The sequence below is a fragment of the Stenella coeruleoalba genome (genome assembly GCF_951394435.1).
Source record: "Stenella coeruleoalba genome assembly, chromosome: 4".
Taxonomy (NCBI): Eukaryota; Metazoa; Chordata; class Mammalia; order Artiodactyla; family Delphinidae; genus Stenella; species Stenella coeruleoalba.
Genome location: NC_137149.1, coordinates 27487014 through 27508878, shown reverse-complemented (window position 1 = coordinate 27508878; position 21865 = coordinate 27487014). Strand labels below are relative to the sequence as shown.

The following is a 21865-nucleotide window of genomic DNA, read 5'->3' as shown; positions in this document are numbered from 1 at the left end:
ACATGGGGGTCACTTGGAACCTTGTCAAGAGGAAGTCTGGTGGGGTAAAAAGCCTGAATGGAGTGGGTTCAACGAAGAATGTGAAGAGAGGACCTGGCTGTATTAAAACTTTGTGGAAGATCTTGCTGAGAAGCGGTGTTGAGACTGGAACACTAGCTGCAGGGGAGAGGAGGGTGTCTGCTGTAAAGGAAAACATTTTTCAAAGGTGGGAGTATGTCTATATGGAGATCCATAAGAGAGGGAACAAATTAATCTCTTGAGGGTCATCTTATCTGTAAAAAGCCATAACTCCCACCTCCATGGGGCAACTGAGCTAATGAAGGGAGATAAGGATCAAGTCTTGGAAAGTGGTTTGCCCTCAGTCAAAATGACAGCTCCAGGGCTTCCCTGGTGGCGCAGTGGTTGAGAGTCCGCCTGCCGATGCAGGGGACACGGGTTCGTACCCCCGTCCGGGAAGATCCCACATGCCGCGGAGCGACTGGGCCCGTGAGGTGAGCCATGGCCACTGAGCCTGCGCGTCCGGAGCCTGTGCTCCGCAGCGGGAGAGGCCACAACAGTGAGAGGCCCGCGTACCGCAAAAAAAAAAAAAAAAAAAAAAAAAAGACAGCTCCAACTGCATCCCTGAGAAACAGTGATGTACACAAGGCTGGTCCCTGTGGGGATTCACCCCTCCTGCCACACCAGGCCTGGCACAGATGGAGGTCTGCAGAACCTGGTCCTGCCGTTTAAGTTCTTCACAGGGCTGCAGAAGACGTGTTCTCCGCCTTAGTGAGGACGGGGGGCCGTCACTACCCTGTACGGTAGCTGAAAGATGCTTTCTCATAGTGAAGAAGGTGGGAAGGGAGAAGCTCAATCTTGGGGAAGGCGGAAACGCCCAAAGCCGTGTGGAAGACACACGGCTGAAGTCGCTTCGCTCACCAGCCCACATCTGACTTGGGGTTGAAGTCGCAGTTCGCATTTCACACCGCATTCACTCCAGAAATTAATTCCTCCTAATCAGGAGGGAGTGGTTGGCGGAACAAAGAATGTGTGTCTGCGGAGGCTAGGGGTGGCTGGGTGGGTGCCTTTCAATGCGAAAGGGGAGGATGCGTGGGACCAGGCAATGTGTGCACGGTATGAATGGAAAGAGGCCAATGAGTGTGGAGATGGGCAGGGAAGAGCTGCACGCGGCGCCCCAGCGGCCGGGGGCCTCCCGAGGGAACGTCTGCCTGTGATGCGGGAGCGCCAGTCGAGGAGCCTCCTTCTCCCCACCCACCTCCCAAACTCCGGCAGTCAGTGGTGCATATAGACATATTTCTGGGAGCTGTCCATGAGCTCATCGCTCTCCCGGCGATAGCGGCGGCAGCGAGGGAAGCAGCCTCATTTCCCCCCGGCGCCGCTAGAATAAGCCCCGCCGCTCGCACATTCACACGCGCGGCGCGCGGCGCCGGGAAGGAGCAGCCGCCGGCCCAACCCCGAGGCCAAGGTCGCCCCCGACCCTGGTCCGCCATGGCCCGGAGTCTCCCCGCCGGGAGGTAGGTGGGCGCAGGAAGGGGCGAGGGGCTCCGGCCAGGACTGCAGCCGGGCGAGCCAAGCGGGCAGCCGCCCCTCGCGCTCTGCGGCGGAGGAGCTGGGCGGGGCCGCGAGCGCGGCGGCTGCGGAACCTCCACGCCCGTGTGGGGCCGCGGGCCGCAGGCCCCGCGCGGAGGAGCCGCAGGAGACCCGAGGGACCCGGGCGTGACAGGAGGAAGAAACCGGAGCACCAGGAAGATGGCTTCTCCCACCTCCCCGGCCCCGGAAGGCGGGGCCTCCACGCCGCCGAACCCGCCGCGGATTCGTCAGGTGGGTGCACAAAGTGCGGGGAGGGGCGCCCGCACCCCATTGTTCTCGCCTTCCCCAAGGACTGGGACGTCGCCCCAGTGCAGAGGCTGACGAGGAGTGGGACTGACACAGGCATACTTGGCCGCATCGCCTGGTCCAGGACCATTCTCTGAATGCCCTTTTCCCAGTCTCGCTTCACACACGGACACAGAAACACACACACACACACACACACACACACACACACACACTCCTAGAAAAACACGTTTTCCAAAACCAGATGTGTAACTTATGCATACACACACGCTCATATACACCCCGCAAACTCACCACCCAAACTCATCCCCCCACCGCGCACACACACGCCCAGCTGTCACATGACCCACTGCGGAGCTACACCATTAAGGAGGAGCCCTTGGTGCCCTCAGGGGGGAAATGCACCCCAGACCCCACACCCCTAACCCCCGAGGACCTTGAGAGGGACTGCTGGAAGCATTCACTTCCCACCCACAGGAGAGAAGGAACCGTGTCTAGGAGGTTGCTTACTAGTTCTCAACTTTCAGATAGAGCTACACCCAACAATTGCAGCCTTGTATTAGACATTAGTACTGGAAAACATGTGTTCCTGCTCTCCCGACTGTCTCTGTCTGCAGAGACAGTTTTCCCCAACACTGCAAGGGAGGATGTGGGGTGGGTGATGCACATTTCTTTGGCTGTCTGAATAAACCCTGTTTTCTGTTTGTATGGTAATATTAAAACATGGGAGCACTGCATCTGGTTGTGATCTGTGATTTGGTATCTAAAGGAGCCTTCTTCTTTTTGTGCTACCATTGCCAGGAACTACAGCATTAGCACTTTAGGTTATCGCGGTAGCAACGCAAGCGTCAGTTTGCCCTGTTCAGTGTAGTGTATGGGTGTGAGAATATGATCCACTGACTACAGATAGGCAACCTCTTGACCAAGGAGAATCGAACTCCTGTTTAGAAATATGGTAAAACTGGTGAATGCAGCAGGAGGATAATACCCAACAGAACAGTTTTTCTTCAGGGCAGTGTGGAAATTTTGAAGAACCCAGAAGCTTTAGAATTTATGAAAACATGACAGTAAAATTTGGTTGACACTTCACAAGGTCTTTGCCACATTTGAATTTTAATGTGTATAGATAATGTTATTTTAGGGATAACCTTGTGCATTTTTAATGCAATGACTAAAAATCAATGTGTACTTTTTTTTTAATGGCCCTCTGTGTCTCAATGAAGTTGTTAGGGTTTTAAATGCTTGTAGAGTCCAAGACTCTAATTTTATGACAATGCATTTTTAATTGCACTTGGAGTTAATTTTTTTTCCTGAAGCATTGTGGTAGCAGGCATCATTACATCTGTATTTGTGATGTTTATGCGTCTAAGAATGATGGTGAAATCACCGCTATTTGCAATGTAAGAAAAATGATGTCCTATGTGAAAAATCATTTTTAATACCTATTTGGCTAAATATATATGTACGTTTGTGTATATAGTTATATGTATTCATAAGAATCTCTGTGAAGCCTCATTCTATACTTAGAATAATTTTACTGATCTAAGAAATAGTATGTGTGAAAATGGTCAGGAGAAAATATTTGTATGAAAGGTCATTGCTATTTTGCAGAGTAGACACTCTACTTAGAGGACCTCATAATTAGAAGCTGTGTAAATGACATCATGCTGCAACATTCAAGTATTTGACTGGTGTCCTCTACTCAGCTTTTCATTTATATGACCTTACAGAAGCACTCTTTTAGTGATTGGTGCATTAATTTGCATAGGGTGTAGAAATAGGTTGCTGGAATTATTGGTCATTCCAGTCTACCTGATTCATCTAGGCAGGTGGAACGGAAGTCCTGACAACCTCTGACTACAGCGTCACCACCTTCCTGCAAGTGATTTTGAGGAAATTAGAAATTAAAAAAAAAACAGAAGGGATAGCAGTGTTTTCCTGCAAAGTGGTGCAATATTTTAGGTCCCAGTCCCGGTATATTTTAACTGTGTCACTGCTTCCCTGACATATTTCTCCTTGTTCTTTAGTAATGCTTTTTCAAATCAATTCTGGATTGAATCAGAATTGAAGTAAAGTCTGAATTGTTTTCCTCTTTTTAAACCATAGTTGACAGAAAAAGTATAATTGAAAGAACATAGAAGTCCAAAGGTTGAAAGATTTTAATTGAAGACATGGCATGGGCTTTAGCAACAGATAAATTTATTGTCCATCATTTTAATTATATAACAGAAATTTAGAAATAAAATATTTTAGAAAGGCTTTCAGTGAATATATATTTATATCTTGAAAATTAGTATATTTAACTGCTAATTTTAATGAAAATATTCTATGTGAAGATTCATTTATTCAACAAACACTTATTCAGCACAGAGTAATGTTTCATGCCCTAAAGATAAAGAAATGAAGAAGATAAAAATGTTATCCATTAGGAGGTGTAGGTGTTTTTAATGAAGACAAACCTTAAAGTATCTGAAATTTGAATTGCTTATAGGGGCTTTTCCACATTATTTAAAAATATATTTCTCAACTTTTTGTTTTGATCATTCCTCTAATAATGAGTCTAAATAATTCCTGGGTTTGCATATACCTAAAAAGTCACTGTATGACTGAATTAATGTTTGCATCCATTTGATATGATATATTTCTGTTCTGTTTTAATTATTTAATCTGTTATTAGAATGATATATCAGAAACTGTATATATTATTTTTACAAATTGATCTTTTGGACGTTTTATTTTTATTTTTTAAGCTTTTGGAAATTGCTGATATAGCATGAAATAGCTGAAGCAATCCAGTGCCTTTGCACATTGCAGTTAAAATCTAGGTTTCCAAAAATGAGATGATCAAGGGAAAATGACCTTCAACTTCATTCTGTCATGTTAAGGGAGAGAAAAATTTATTAATATGCTCTGTCTTCTCAGGCTCCTAAGATACTAGATATTTATTTTTTTTCCTCTTTTAAGAAAAGGGTTATATTTTCTTTATTTTCTATACAAGATAACTATGGTACAGAAGTTTCACTACTTTTTTAAACCATTTAAATCAAATTAGCTACCAAACTATAAAGACAAATCTCCTGGATTTCATTACGTGTTTATTCTTTATACATTTTCTGACCATAAAAGATTAAGAAATGATAGTTTTGCCACTAAGCTTTTAAATAGTTTGTCTACATATATTATGTGTATCAAGAGATCCATATGATTTCTATGGCCATTGCCAGACAATTTAAATCAGTTAATTAAATGAGTATTTATTGAGATCTTGAAGTTAAGATACTTTGCTAACATCTTTCTGGGCCTTATCATCTTTCTGATGAGCTATGATGGGAGTTTCCAAAGCATTGATTGCTTTGAGAATTGGAGAGCTATAACACATCCTTTATAATTGGTGCCAGTAGAATTTAGTGTCTTTTTCTTGTTTCATGATCGATCCTTCTCCATGATCTGTGGGTATTAGTGCTATTTCATTTATGGAAGCAAACCAGTGTTCTTTCTTTCTTTGTTGTAGAAACTCAGAAACCTCTCATATGGTAATGATAAAATATTTACAAAGGGGCCAGGTGTGATGCTAAGCAAGGCACAGTTTTCCCAACAGTCCTATGAAGGAGATATTATTATTCCCATTTTCTGATGAGTAATGTGGGTTTAGCGAAACTAAGCTGCATCCTCAAGTTCATAGCTAGTAAGCTGCAGCTATGCAACTCGGGGATTTAAAACGTCGTCATGATGCCTCATTTCACACTCACTGTTATTTTATTGTCTTTCCCTTCTAATTTGTAACCATTGGGGGAGATCTTCTTAGCACTCTTTCTACTTTGAGCCCTCTGTAACCATTCTCAAGAATTCTCCTTTAGTTTGCCTTGATGAACTGTAGGATTTACAACAGAGTTGAAAAAATTTTCATTATTTTAATTCATCAAATGAAAATAACTTGAATTCCATTTGCACTTCTGTATTCTCTAAGAGAGCATTTCTGCAGCCTCATGGTTGCTGAGAGGAAAGACTAAGGCCCTCATTTAGCTTTTGTTTCCCCTGAGAGCTCCTCAATTATTCCTGCTGTTTCCACGTTGGTCCTGAGAAAAATAGTTCTAAGAATGAGCTGGATTAATGGACAGTCTTCTTGAACAGGCATAAATAAATAGGAGGCTTTCATTTTCAAGTTTTTTAGTTTCTTCCAATATTAATTCCATGCTTTGTTTATGCTTGTCAAGATAAGTTATATTTTGAATTTTTGTGTTATGCAAAGTATTTGAGTTACAAAAAGAGGATAATTTCCTTTAGACAGTGAAGGGATAAAAGAGAATAAAAGCAATAAGTGAATATAGTGATGCATTGATATAATTGGTTTAGATTTTTAATTTTGTTTTTTAATTTATATACAGTAAAATTCACTTTTTATACAGTTTAATGAGTTTTGACAGATCCTTAGAGTTGTGTGTCTATCACCACAGTCTAGGTGTAGAACAGTTCTAGCTCCCTGAAATATTCCTTTCTTTTTTTGGCCACGCTGCACAGCATGCAGGATCTTAGTTCCCCAAACAGGGATTGAACCTGTGTCCCCTGTGGTGGAAGTGCAGAGTCCTAACCATTGGACTGCTGGGGAATTCCCCTGAAATAGTCCTTTGTGCTAATGCGACTGTAGTCAAACAAATCCTCCCACCTTCAACCTCTGGCATCCACTGAGCTGTCCTCTGTCCCTATATTTTTGCCTTTCACAGAATGTCATATAAATGGAATAATTCAGAATACAACCTTTTTTTTTTTTCCCCCTGGTACGCGGGCCTCTCACTGTTGTGGCGTCTCCCGCTGCGGAGCACGGGCTCCGGACGCGCAGGCTCAACGGCCATGGCTCACGGGCCCAGCCTCTCCGCGGCATGTGGGATCTTCCCAGACCGGGGCACGAACCCGTGTCCCCTGCATCGGCAGGCGGACTCTCAACCACTGTGCCACCAGGGAAGCCCCAGAATACAACCTTCTGAAACTGACTTTTTTTCACTCAGCGTATTGCCCTTAATAGCCATCTAACTCCTTTCATTTGTCAATATTTTATTCCTTTTTATTGTGGAATAGTATTTTATTGTATGGGTGAACCATTGTTTAGCCATTCAGATGAAGGACAGTTGGGTTGTTTCAGGTTGGGGCAATTATGAATAAAGTTGCTATTAAATATTTGTATACAGGTTTTGTGTAAACATAAGTATTCACTTCTCTTGGGTGTATACCTAGGAATAGGATTGCTGGATCATATGATAAGCATATTTTAACTTTATAGGAAACTGCCAGACTATTTTTCAAAGTGGCTCTATGGCTTTTGCATTCCTTCCAACAATGAACCAGAGTTCCTGTTGCTTCACATCCTTGTTAGCATTTGGTATTGTCATTTATTTTCCTTTAGTCATTCTAATAGATCTGTAGAGGTATCTCACTGTGATTTTAATTTGTATTGCTCTAATGACTAATGATACTTGAATACTTTTGCCAACATTTTCTTTGTTGAAGTGTCCAAATATTTTGACCATCTTTTAAATAGGGTTGTTTTCTTTTTGTTGAGTTTAGAGAGTTATTTATATATTTTGGAGACAAGTTTTTTGTTAGATATATAATTTTTTTAAAAAAATAAATTCATTTATTTTATTTTTGGCTGCGTTGGGTCTTCATTGCTGCACGGGGGCTTTCTCTAGTTGTGGCGAGCGGGGGGTACTCTTTGTTGTGGTGCAGTGGCTTCTCTTGTTGCAGAGCACAGGCTCTAGGCGCACAGGCTTCAGTAGTTGTGGCTTGTGGGCTCTAGAGCACAGGCTCAGTAGTTGTGGTGCACGGGCTTAGTTGCTCCGTGGCACGTGGGATCATCTGGACCAGGGCTCGCACCCGTGTCCCCTGCATTGGCAGGGGGATTCGTAAGCACTGTGCCACTAGGGAAGCCCTAGATATATGATTTGAACATATTTTATTTTAGTCAATCTCTGCTCTTTTTATTCTCTTTTTAGTGTCTTTCTCAGAGCAAAGGTTTTTAATTTTGACCAAGTCCAATTATCAGTTTTTTCTTTAATGGGTTGTCCTTCTGTTGTATCTAAGAACTCTTTCCCTAACCCAAAGTCACAAAGATTTTCTCTCATTTTTTAAAAAGTTTATCATTTTAACATTTGACATTTAAGTCTTTCAGTCACTTTGAGTTGATTTTTGTGATGTGTAGTTCAAGGTTCTTTTTTTTTTGTATATGAATATCCAGTTATTCCCCTTTGTTGAAAAGACTATGCTTTATTAAATCGCCTTTGCAGCTTTGTAAAAAAAAAAATCAGTTGACATATTGTCATGAGTTAATATCTGGACTGTCTCCTCTGGATTTAGATATTTTGAGTTTTTCAGATTTCAGAAAAAAGTATGTATCATGTAATTTTTAGAAAATCTAATGACATTAACATGCTTTTGACTTTGTTTTTTAAATGTTATTTACATAGTTTTCAATCTAAACATCATATTAATGTACAAGGCAAGCCCTTATGTCTGGAACGGAAGCAGTTTATGGAAGTGAAATGCATATAATAAAACTATGTCAAGAAAACAAATGGAAAAAAGACAAGGTGTACCCTATTTGATGAATACAAAGAGTTTCCAGAGGTTTTTAGAAAACAGTTTCTAACTCAGCTATGTTGAACATGGAAGTGAGATGAGAAATAAATGGGGACTTTAAGTTTCATTCACTATAGGCTTTGGCGAGATTAGCATTTCGTTTTTTATAAAGCATTACTATATGGGTAGATATGGTATATTAAGGAGCTAATTATCTGTTCCTAGTGACACATATGGCATTGAGTTCAATAGTCTAAACCTAGCTTTTAGGTTACGTTAGGTTATCTATTGCTGCATAACAAACCACCTCAAACAGTGGTTTCAAACACCAGTAATCATATGTTTTGCTCATTAATCTGCAATTTGAGTAGGGCTTGATGAGAACGTTGGGAATCAGCTGGGGTTACTGGAAGGCTGGAGGTGACTTTACGGCTGGGGACAGAGCATCTCAGGTTTGCTCACTTGCATGTCTACTGGCCAATGCTGGGGCTATTGGCTGGAACACCTATATATGAGTCCTCTTCAGGTGGATACTTGTCTTCCTCACAACATAGTGACTGGGGTCTAAGAGTAAGAGTCCCCAGACATCACAGCAGAAGTAAAGGACATCTTATGACCTAGCCTTGGAAATCACATAGGGTTACTTAATGCCATACTCTCTTGGTTGAGGCAATCACAGAGGTTCAGCCAGATTCAAGGGGAGGGGAATAGACCCCACTGCTCTATGCAAGGGATGAAAATCAACATTACATTGTAAGAAATGCATGTGGGATAGGCTATTTGGCCACCTTTGAAAATATGATCTACCACAGAGTGAGAACTAAGTTAATACAAAGTAAGCTGCTATATTCGGCACATTATTTTTGTCATTGGATCAGGAGGTAACACAGATGTGACAAGAACTGGTTAAATAAGTATTTCACAGGAAATATTTGCCCACTTAAATATCAGAAATCACTCTGTGCAAACACTGTACTTTTTTCACGTTGTTTGACTTTCGATTGCTTAGTAGTTCTGGACTTGGGGTCTGCCTGTGGAGTTTGGAGGGCGTTGCATAGTACCACCATTAGACACAAGGCTCTAGAGCCTCCGAGAAGTCAGAAATCAGGTTTGTACAGCTGTCCTGGTTGCTATTTGAGTAATTCTGAGTAAATAATTTCATCTTGCTAAACCGTACTTTTGTAATCTGTAAAATGCAAATAATTATCATTCTATCTCATAAACCCATCATTAAACTTTGATATAATATTTGTGCAGGTACTTCTAAACAATAAAATAATACAGAGGTATACTTTATTGTGAAAAAACATGTAATTTTTTTTTTTTTTTTTTTTTTTTTGCGGTATGCGGGTCTCTCACTGTTGTGGCCTCTCCCATTGCGGAGCACAGGCTCCGGACGCGCAGGCTCAGCGGCCATGGCTCACAGGCCCAGCCGCATCGCGGCATGTGGGATCTTCCCGGACCGGGGCACGAACCTGCGTCCCCTGCATCGGCAGGCGGACTCTCAACCACTGCGCCACCAGGGAAGCCCAAAACATGTAATTTTGATTTGAATTGTTTGTGACCTAAGCATCTTGGTTAACTAATTGAACTTATTCTAACAGTTTATAAACAATTTTATTATACTTTTTTTAAAATTGAAGAAGTCATATAAGAATGTGGTAGGGGATTCCCTGGTGGTTCAGTGGTTGGGACTTGGTGCTTTCACTGCTGTGGCATGTGTTCGGTCCCTGGTTGGGGAACTAAGATCCTGGCAGCTGTGGTGTGGTCAAAGAAAAAAAGTGTGGTAATAAATTAATATTTTTAGAGATGGATATATTTGAAAAGTAAACCTTACTACAAACCCAAACTCTGCAATCCCCTACCCCTGAAACAGTCATTTCTTATGTATTCCCTTAGAAATATTCTGTTTATAGAAACATTTATCTGTGTACATACTCCTCCCCCCTTTTGTTTACACAAATGGGAGCCTACTATACACATTGCTTGATACTCTGCTTCTTTCATAAAAATTTATTCTGGTCCAGTTTGGTACATACACTTGATCTTTTATTGTTACATATTATTTTATTAAATGAATGTATCATAATTCATTTCACTCTTTGTGAATGGACATTTAGGTTGTTTCTAGTATTTTGTTTCAGTGAAAATCTTGTACATTTGTATTTAAGAATGTGTGTGGGCATATATGGGTCTTTGAACACATGTATTGGTAAATAAATTCCCAGAAGTCAAATTGTTGGATCAAAAGCTACTTTTTACTCCCTCTCACTTCTGAATACTATATTCAACAATGTAGAAACCCTCAAGTAACAAAACTGAATGATATCAATTTTGGTCTTAGGTGTATAATTGTCAGTCAACTTTATATTTTGCTAATCCTCTTTTGTTTTCTCCATGTTTTAAATGTTACATGCTCAAATGTCAACATATTAGGAAAAGAGCCATCATAGTCTTGCGATGCATCATTATGGATCACACTACTTTGGCTGAAAACTTTTCTTCATTTAAATCCATTCTTTCCTTAGATCACTTTAGATTATTCAAGTTCCAGAGTGTTATTAACAAGTATTATTTCTGTTCACTTTTCAGAATCCTTCATTATCATTCTTAATTTCACAATGACCAATATGTGTAACAGCTTGGAAAGCAGATAATCCATATTTTAGACTTCAGATTAGTTAAGTGGATGCGCAAAGAGTATAATTTGCTTGGGATTACCTAGCAGATGAATGGCAGTCTGAACAAGGCCCTGATTAGTAACTATTTGCTTTTTAACCAACAGAACTTTATTGCATTTCAAACAACAAGTTAGCAATCAATCACATTTTCAATTTTAACTATCATTTGGTGGAAGGTTATTAATAATGTAACTCTCCTTTATATTTTCACTTGGATATAGATAGTATATACTTGGATATATAGAAAGTAGCTCTTAAAATGAGAAATCAAATTTAACGAATCAGGTGTAGAATACCCCTAAGTGCTCATTTTAAGAGATAACTTCCTCAGATTTTTCAAAAGAAAAGCCATCATTATATAAAATAAGTTATGGTTCATTTGGAAAATTCTTCCTCAAAAGGATATTAGATCTATCCCTGCTCTCAAAAATCTTACAATCCTATAGAAGAAATCAAGCCGTGTACACAGCTTACTGTAATGCAGATAGAATATGGTAAGTATAATAATAGAGTACAAAATACCATGGGAGGAGATGAAAGAAGTTTATTTTGATTGGAGGAAATCATATTAGGTTTAGTGTAACAGTTGAAATGTGAGTGCAATATTGAAGAATGGATTTCATTTTGACAGGTAGAGATTAGATAAAAAGCATTTCAGGTCCAGAATAAACAGCATGAAGGGACACATAGAGATGGAAAAATATTACAGGTAGGCAGAATGGTTAATAATCAATCCCAGTTGGCTACAGGGTAGGAGACAAGGAGAGATTAGTGCAAGATAAAATTGGGAAAATAATTGATATAATATCATGCAAAGTCTTCAATTGACCAGAGTTTGGTCTTTATTCTTGAGAATATGCATACTCCTGCTAGGGCTTGGCTTTATTGTCCACCTCCCTCTCATCCTCAGATAAAAGCTACCTTCAAATAAAATCATCATCTTCACCATCACCTAATCATGGATAAACCATATTTTCACAATCTTAACTAGGAAACATTGCTATTTTCATCAATTCTGTAACATAAAATCTAAGAAAAACCATATGTTTACTCTCTGCACAAATAACTTCATGCCATGCTCCCTTAGATTCTCTCTGTCTTCCTATCAGATTACCTTCTCTTGAATAAAAATTTTGGAGCTGTTGCTGCATGTCGAGATTTTAGTTGAAGGAATAATTTATTTCAAAGGTTGAACAATAATAGATTTAACATCATAGCTCTCACTCAGATCCTTTTGTGTAAATGTAACTTGTAGAACACTCAGAAAAAAAAAAAAGAACATTGTAATAGTTATTGCTTATCTGGTTTGTCTCATTTGAGCTCCAGAGTCTTGACATGTCTGGGAAATAAACTAGATATTTTTTTGTAACAATGCTTTCAAAAAGTTCTTTAATTCAGGACTTTATGAAGGTAATAAAAGAATGCATAGGGAATAATTGAACTCACAATATAGAATAAAAATTACATGTCTTTAAAGATACAATAAGTTAAGCATATCCTTGCAGTTATTAATACTATTCAGTGGGGTTTTGATACGAAGTTCTGTGCCTCTTCAGTATCTCTCAGTCCTGTCTGGATTTCCTTTCTTCCAGATAGAGCCTGATCACATTCTGAATCCCATTATCTTTCCCAGTAATGTTTGTGCTGTAGTTGATAAATTCTTTAAGGCCATTATCATTATTTGCATATTAATCTCATTTGATACTAATGGGATTTAATTTGAAAATTGTTAAATTAGTTGATTTTATTAAAAATTAATTTAAATGTTATTTAAAGTACTAAGTTTTATCATCTGATTTCTGGGCTATTGTGCCTCTGTCACTTTACTCTGCAAATCTTCTACCATTATATATCAATTAACCTGTTAATGATCTCTCTCTAATCAGTGTCTTCCGTCTTGAGAATGTGTATTTGGCCATGGTCATCATTTGGTGTGCTGTGGGTGATGGGAGGAGTATTTTAAGTTACAGCTTACTAGGTCATTTTTTCTTTTTCTTTTTTTTTTTTTTGCGGTACGCGGGCCTCTCACTGTTGTGGCCTCTCCAGCTGCGGAGCGCAAGCTCCGCACGCGCAGGCTCAGTGGCCATGGCTCACAGGCCCAGCCGCTCCGCAGCATGTGGGATCTTCGCGGACCAGGGCACGAACCCGTGTCCCCTGCATCGGCAGGCGGACTCTCAACCACTGCGCCACCAGGGAAGCCCCAACTAGGTCATTTCTTGATGGGAGTTCAGGCTGAAAACAGAACCCCTTGGGCCGACTGCTGGTAGTTCCTGTGTCACACATGACCAGAAGCAGAATCTGTGGTGATATACTCAAGTTTAGACAATGGAAGCCTAACAAGAAAGCAAAGATGCGATGGTGCTCATGGAGCAAGGTATCTCACAGCTGAAAGAAATTAGAGGAAACACCAAGATCTGAGTTCTTATCAAGAGCTACACCTGGAATTTATTTTTTTTCTTTTAATGGAAATTAAACAAACATTCTTTTGTTTCAGCTGAGGAGGTCTGAAAACAGTTTAATTCTGTTAAATGCTTTATTGCAGGTAGACTGAGGTAGTAACAAATCTCCTTGAATCTGCTACACTATCTTTATACACAAGTTATTTATCTCAACAATTTTCCTTTATAATAGACGGTAACTTGCCAGCCACTTGGTATTAAAAACCAGACTCCTGGAAATGCAGTTTTTCAAATCCATTAACCTTTATTCAACTCTTATGGTAATAAATGTAGAAGGATCACATCATTTTTCTTCAGTGTATGATCTAATATAAATTGGGTTTCTCTGACCTTTTTTCTGACTGTCCTAAAGGATAGGCTTGTGAAACTAAAAGAAATCTTCCCACAGGTTTTCTGAATACTGTGTTTCTCTTTTGATGTGTCTTTGCTTTAATATCATAAGGTTATTTCACCCTAGTTTATTTTGGGATCAGGCAAGTCAAATAAACCTTTTCTGGAACTGGATTTGACCTGGTTTAACCAATTTGCTGCCCCATGTAATGACTGATAATCATGAACACAAGCAAAAGTATTAGATGCATGATTTTGTGATATTGCTTAAATTGTGCAAGCTTATAAATTTAAGAGTAACGTTATATTTAACGTAAATTATATGGACTAATGACTTTCATAGTGCCAATTTATAAAGAAAAATATTTGTTTTGTACATCTGCACCATTGAGCTAAAAATAATATTCAGTAAATCAGTATATTTAGTGTTATTCCCTACCCATGATAGTTATCAAGTATTTGTATAGCTTTGTTAGAAGTTCTCATACAATTTATTTAGACACCAATGAATAAATATTTACTTAAAAAACATGAATTTATAGATATAAGAAGCTAAAATGTACAACAGTAACAGAGCTGTTAACTAAATCAGACTTCCAATTGGATAAAAGACCTCGTATGGCAACTTAGAAAATCCTATCTCTATTTTTGATAAAAGCTTGGATTGCTTATCACTGAATTAACTCTTTCATCTGAGAGTACAAAATGTTTTATTCATGAATGCCTCTTTTATAGCCACCTTCTTCAGTTATAAAAGAAAACCAGGGACATACCTCTACCTCTAAACCTCGTATTTTCACATATTCTTGCTTTCTTCCTTCCTATTTCAGAGGAAGAATTATCCTGACCTCGGTCACACTCCTTTTGCCTGTCCTAGGAGTTGACTATGTCCAGGAGGTGCTTTTCTTTTTTCCCCAATTTTTCAGTCTTCATTGTTATAGAGACTAGGGCAGGGGTGAGCCTGATGGTGAGGGTAAGGAAACCCAACGGCTGTGGAGAGAAGGATGCTTTGGTTGAGAATTTAGCAAACTGACAGCCCTAATCCTTCTAGACGTCTCAGAAGTTTTGATTCTGTTGATCTTTCTCTCCTTCCTGAAGCTCTTCCCAGTAGGACTGTAGATCTCCGTTCATATGTTCAATAATTATATTAACTCCTCTGAAGTAATGATGTTCACACTTAACTGAGCCTGAGTGTGTGCCAAGCTCTGTGACAGGTTCTTCACATGTATTATCTCATTTCATCCTCTCATCCATTTTATGAAGTAGGTACAATAATTATCCCAATTTAAAGATAAAGAAACTGAGGCTTAGTAGTTTGCTCACGATCACACAGCCAAGTAAATGGCAGAGTGAGGGATTCATACTCACATGCGTTAGGCATCAGAACCCTCATCCTTAAACAGAGCATATGATACCACCTCTTCATGCCAGGTTCCCTGGTAGGGACTGGAAATACAGAGGTGAAAACACCTCAAATACAGAGGTGAAAACACTCAGTACTCATGGAACTTACGCTATAGTTATATGGCATATATGTTATAGGGAAAACAAACTAAACAGGTAGAATGTGATGATTTTGATATGGAGGTATGATCCAATGCAGTGGGGGCTTTTATTTGGTTAGGGAATTCAGCAAAGGCCTCAAGGAGAAGCTGGTGCTTGAAGGAAGAGTAAGACAGGGAGGGAATTCCAGGCAGAGGAAACAGCAGGTGCAAAGGCATGGAAGTAGAAAGCATGTTGCATTTTCGGGAGTGATCAGCAGTCCTGAATGGCTGGAGCAGAGTGTTTGGGGGAGGTCACAGGAGATGAGACTGGTGAGTCAGCCTAGAGCCAGACCATAAAAAGCCTTGTTTATTATCATGACTCATTTGTGGTTTTCTTCCTAGGGTTTTCCCAGGCAGTTCTTTATCATTCTCCTCCATCTCTTCCTCTTCCTTCCCTTGTTATCTAGATATTAGTGTCTCTCAGAGTTCTGCTTGCTATCTTTGATTTTCATCTCATGTGTTTATACTTCTTCCCAGACCCAGTCATCAAGTCCTATAGCCTCCATTACCCCTCAAATGCTGATCTTTCTTCCATCACTATCTTAACGCCAACGCTTCTCTTAATGTTTTCATCTGACCTCTGTAAATCTTCTCCTTTTTATTCCTCAGGTCCTTCAAATTTAATATTGTCTAAAAGGAAGTCACTGTTTTCTCCCTACCCCACAAAAAGTCTCACATATGTGGACTAGATTGAAGGACAAAAGTAGAGTTTGGTTTTAATAATTAAGTTATTTCAGAGCACTTTACTATGTAATGAATAACTCAGATATGTGTTGTCTAGAGATTGTGTTGACAAATGGAAAAGCCATTATGTACTGAAAAAGAGCTTAAATTTGGCTGTGACTGTCAGTGAGGGATGAAAGAAATAATGGGTCCATGACTAAGAAGTTTTGCCTACCTGTTGTTTTTCTGAAAAGTTACATGGGATTATCTCAGTATTTTAAAAAGTCCCCCATGCCACCCCCCTCAACTTTGTGGGCTCTTTTTACTCTCTTCTTAAAGTTCAAAAGCCCCTATGCTCCCAGGCCACTCTAAAGGTTGGGTACGTGAAAGGTAGGGTGGGAGAAGGATGCTGAGGAAAAGGTAGGACAGAAGATGAAGAGTTCCTTTGTGTTTCTTCGAACTGGGTTTGCCATTGTGATGAAGGTAATAGAGATTCGTTCATCACCCTGGAGCTCACTAGGAGTTTGGCTGCCCTGAGGAAGGCAGTGTCCCTGTACACCTGGAAAAAGGCTGTGAGTTTCCAAATTAGAATGTGGGAGAAGTGGAAAGTAGAAGAAATGATTCCAAAGCTATTGCTCTTTTCAAAGGGAAACGTAACAATGAAATTGTGAATCCTGAATTGAAACTGTCAGGAGTTATTATGTCTAGCTAGCAACTCACATGCAGGTGTGATGGAAGTGGAATTGCGAGCCTTAACAGAAAAGATATCAAAAGTAAGTCATTGTTTGAGTAAGTGAATCACCTGGGATCACACTAATCTAAACTCAAGTCATGGAGAGTGATTAAAATGAGTTTCTTTTAGAAGAGAAGTGAAGGCATCAGAGAGGGAATTTGCCTATCTTGCATGCATTATTATCAGACTTCATTTGTTGTCCTCAAATTTAATAGAAAAAAATGTAATCTCATAAAAGGTTTTGTTTTATTAACTTTTATTAAAGGTTTTGTTTTGTTAACTTTTATGTCCACAGATTCCTGTATCTGCAGACATATTATCTGAGTGATTTCTAACTAGCTACCACCATTTTGTATGCTCTAAATTACTTCAAGGCTGGCAGGGACAGTTCCCACAAACATAATATAGTTGCAGTTTATCTTGTGTTTAGTCTTCAACTCTCTTTTAACTCATCCTTACTTCTGGTCCCCAAAGCTTATAAGTTTGAACCACCTAACAGTCTCTCTTTCTCTGTCTCTTTGTCTCTCTGTCCCTCTCTCTCTTTGCAAAAGATGAAGCTGTGGTCTAGAATCACAGCTATTTAATGGAAGAGTCTACCTAAAACACACACGCACATTCACACACATCCCTAAGCCATACAGATATCTACTGTTTAGCTAACAAGGAGGCTGAAGTTATCAGTCCCAGGATGTTTGGTTCAGTGGTTCAGTAATGTTATGAGTGATTGAAGCTTCTCTGATTCCTCTGCCTTGCAGTCCTCAGGTGTTATGTCATCTCTCTTGGTCATAAGATGGCTGCCACAGTTCCAAGCATCGTGTCTCTGTGTAACAGCCAAAGCCTAAAGCAAGGGTAAGGCGAGGGGGCAGGTGGTGGCCAGGTCTTCCTCTGGTCATACGTTTTTCTTATAAGGGAGGGAAATCTTTCCTAGAAGCCATCCTGCAAAAGCCTCCTTTCCTTTCATTGTTAGAACTGGATCATGTGCCTGCCTGTCCTTTGAAAAATCCCTAAAAATGAACAGGATGCCATGTGTAGAGGTTGGATACATTATCATCCAACCAAAATGGTTGGGAAAAATTAGAGAAAGGTGTTTGGTAGCCAACCAAGAAATCTGCTACATCTACATAGATAGAACTCAATTGAATTTCAGAGCTCATGAATCTGCAATTAATTTACTGGATATTTACCACAGTTAGGTTTAAATGCTGTATCTTATGTTCAATTTATCTACCTCAATGGAAGGAAAAGTCGTTTTTAAATTCTTTTTCTGTTTAGCTATTTCTACAAGGGCTTGATATAAGCTTTGTGGTTGATGTTTCCATGGTGATCAAAAACACTGTCATCTAAGAGCATTCCTTTAGAACCTAACAGCAAAGGAAACTGTTTAGATGATGATCACAGTAACAAACAAATATGGTTCTTGACAATTGCTGAGAATGTGTTTTGAAAGAATTGATTCTTCAGCTGATGTGATGTATGCATTACATTACTGAAGTTACATCTGCTTTTGAATTTTAAAATGTCATCAATAGTGATAAGAGTCTCAATTTTACACTCAAACTTCTGAGGGGATCTGTTAAAGATGGTCTATGTAATAATTCCTACAATAACTATTCTCTTGTCTTTTCAATTTGAAACTTATGCTAAGATGAATGAGATCTTTAAGGTGGGCTATCATTAGTTCATTCAACAAATATTTTTTGGATAACTAATATGTATCAGGCAGTGTTATAGGATTTGGGAATACAACAGTGACAAAAATGAAGTCCCTGCCCTCATGGAGCTTATATTCTAGTAGGTAGGAAAGAGAGAAAATAAAGGCATAAGAATAAATATATATAATCTCACCTGCATTAGGATGACCACTATCAAAAAGCAAAAAATATGGGACTTCCCTGGTGGCGCAGTGGTTGAGAGTCCGCCTGCCGATGCAGGGGACGCGGGTTTGTACCCTGGTCCGGGAGGATCCCACATGCCGCGGAGCGGCTGGGCCCGTGGCAGCTGAGCCTGCGCGTCTGGAGCCTGTGCTCCGCAACAGGAGAGGCCCCAACAGTGAGAGACCCGTGTACCGCAAAAAAAAAAAAAAAAAAAAAAAAAAAAAGCAAAAACTAATAAGTGTTGGTGAGGATGTGGAGAAATTGGAACCCTGTGCACTGCTGGTGGGAAAGGAAAATGGCACAGCTGCTATGGAAAACAGTATGGCAGTTCCTCAAAAAATTAAAAATAGAATTACCATATGATCTAGCAATCCCACTTCTAGGTATATAACCAAAAGATTTGAAAGCAGGAACTTGAACAGATATTTGTACACCTGTGTTCGTAGAAGCATTATAGGCAAAAAGTGAAAGCAACCCAAGTGTCCATCAATGGAATAATGGATAAACAAAATATGATATATATATATATATATATATATAGAGAGAGAGAGAGAGAGAGAGAGAGAGAGAGAGAGAGAGAGTCATCTCTTGTAATCCCTTATATCCATAGGGGATCAGTTCCAGGACCCCCTCAGATGCCAAAACCTGAGGATGCTCATGTCCTTTGTATAAAATGGTCTAATATCAATATTTGTATATAATCTATGCACACCTTTCCGTATACTTTAAATCATCTCTAGATTACTGGCAATACCTAATACAATGTAAATGCTATATAAATAGTTGCCTGCCATGCGACAAATTCAAGTTTTGCTTTTTGGAACTTAATGGAAAAATTTTTTAAATTTTTTTTCAATGTGCGATTGGTTGAATCATGGATGTGGAACCCATGGATATGGAGGGCTGACTGTACGTACAATGAAATATTATTCAGCCTTAAAAAGGAAGGAAACTCTGACATGTGCTACAATGTGGATGAACCTTGAAGACATTGTTAAGTGAAATAAGCCAGCCATGAAAGGACAAATACTGTCTGATTCCACTTATATGAGGTACCTAGTCAAATTCATAGAGGGAGAAAGTAGAATGGTGTTTGCCAGGGGCTGTGGGGAGGGGAGAATGTCGTGGTTTATTGGATATAAAGTTTCAGTTTGGGAAAATGAAAAGAATTCTGGAGATTGGCTGCACAACAATGTGAATGTACTTTACTGAACTGTACACTAAAAATTAGTCAGGATGGTAATTTTTATGTATATTTTACCACAATGAAAAAGAAATAAAATGTCAGGTGGTGATAAGGCCCATGGAAGAGATAAAACAAGATGAGTGTGGAACACATGGGATTTGCGGGGAGGGGTGTGGATTGGTATTTTATATTTGGTGATCAGAGAAGACCTCCCTAATGAGTGGCAGTCAGGCAGAGGCATGAAGTATGTGAAGGAGGGGACCCACCTCTGGGGGAAGAGCGTTTTAGGCAGATGTTAAAGCAAATGGGAATGGGCAACGGTAGGACCAGTTTGGTGTGTTCGGGAATAGGGAGCTTGCCAGTGTAGCTCAAGCAAAGTAGGTGAGGAGGAAAGTGGTAGAATGAGATCTCGCAGAGGTGGGGGTGGACAGATCGTGTTTCAGGTTATGATACTGAGTGTGTATAAATATGTCCTCGCATGAATAAAATATGGGTATTATATTTCTCTATAATTGTAGGCATAGTGTCGGTTTGTTGGAAAGCAGATGATTGTATTGATCTAAATCATGTATGTTTCACTCTCTATACCTCTGCAGTTAACAGATGAACATTTGTGTTGGCTCACACATTCCATTAACTGTATTCAGTATGATTCTCACCCCCTCAACCCCCCAACTCTGCCCCCTCTTGCCATTCTTCTAAAGGAATATGTTTCCAGAATGTTCACATTACAGAATTAACATTGTGTCTAAATCTTCAGAGTCAGAAATTAAAGCTTATTTTAAGAATTCCATTATTGTGAAAGTAAATTAAAAATTACAGAAATCTAAGTATAAGCCTTATTGATTTTGGTATTATGGGTAATTCACTGGAAAATATACACTAAGTGAGTTTTCTCAGTGTTTATAAATATCCAACTAGAGCTTACTATGGACGGTATATATAAAATTAAATAATACATACATGGTTCAGTATATAGTAGCTGTAGTATGCAGCAGAGAGAGTTATTGTTAAAATACTATTATATAAGCTAACCCAAATTTTTACATGGAACTGATAAAAAATGAAAATCAAAACAAAAAAATTTCTGCTAATTATGAAATAATGTGGGATAATGGAGCAAGCTAAGCTCTACCCTCAAAAGACTAGGTTAAGTATATATGTTATATTATTTCCTAGATGTGTACCCTTTGGAAAGTTATGAATCCTCTCTAAGACTCAGTTTCTTCACTTGGGGATAATATCCACCCAATATGCTGGCTGTAAGGATTCATTGAGATATTGTAAGTAAAGCACATGGGCTCCACAATTAATTGTCATGAAATTATAAATCATGTATCATTAATAATGTCATTCAAATAGGAATCATTCATGCATTTACAGTGACTCTACTCTAGGAGGGGAATAAGGGTGGAAATCTGACTAGAAGTGGCAGAGACATTGCGGGAATCTGTGTTGATCTGTATAGTAAGCATACTATTTTAGTTAGGTTGTATGTTTTTGGGGGGCCTCCTGGGAAGTAGGACCCCCTGGGCACTACTATAAATTCAGTTATTCTGAATATTGTAGGGTATTTGAATGATATAAAATCAGAGAAAATGCTGTCATATGTATTATATTAGTATATATAGTAACTAATATCTACGTATTTTGTGTATATGTATATAGTATATATATATAGTAACTAATATCTACGTAGTGTGTGTGTGTGTGTGTGTGTGTGTGTGTGTGTGTGTATTTTATAATGCTCTGCATGCAGTGGTGAGCCATGTACCAGCTTGAGAGAACCAATTGTTCAAATATCAGGAATTCTGTGACCTGATTGTCTTTATGTTGGTAGCTTGAAATTGGCTGTGGAAGGAAATAGGCAATCTCTTCAAAGCAATTTTATCTCACAGGCCAATTGTTAAACATTTTCCATCACACCACTGTGTGTTTATCAACTCATTTTAATCTCAAAATGACTCCATAAAATGAGTACCATTATCA

At 39.3% G+C, this 21865-nt stretch overlaps 1 protein-coding gene across 1 annotated transcript in view; it reads left to right on the top strand.

Moving 5' to 3' along the window:
- Positions 1-1309: 1309 nt before the first annotated feature.
- The window catches only part of ANK2 (ankyrin 2), a 680317-nt gene continuing 659761 nt past the window's right edge, over positions 1310-21865 (top strand). Inside the window, exon 1 of the mRNA XM_079919367.1 lies at positions 1310-1821. Coding sequence (XP_079775493.1) covers positions 1750-1821 — 72 coding nt within the window. The 5' untranslated portion in view covers positions 1310-1749. The remainder of the gene's footprint in view (positions 1822-21865) is intronic.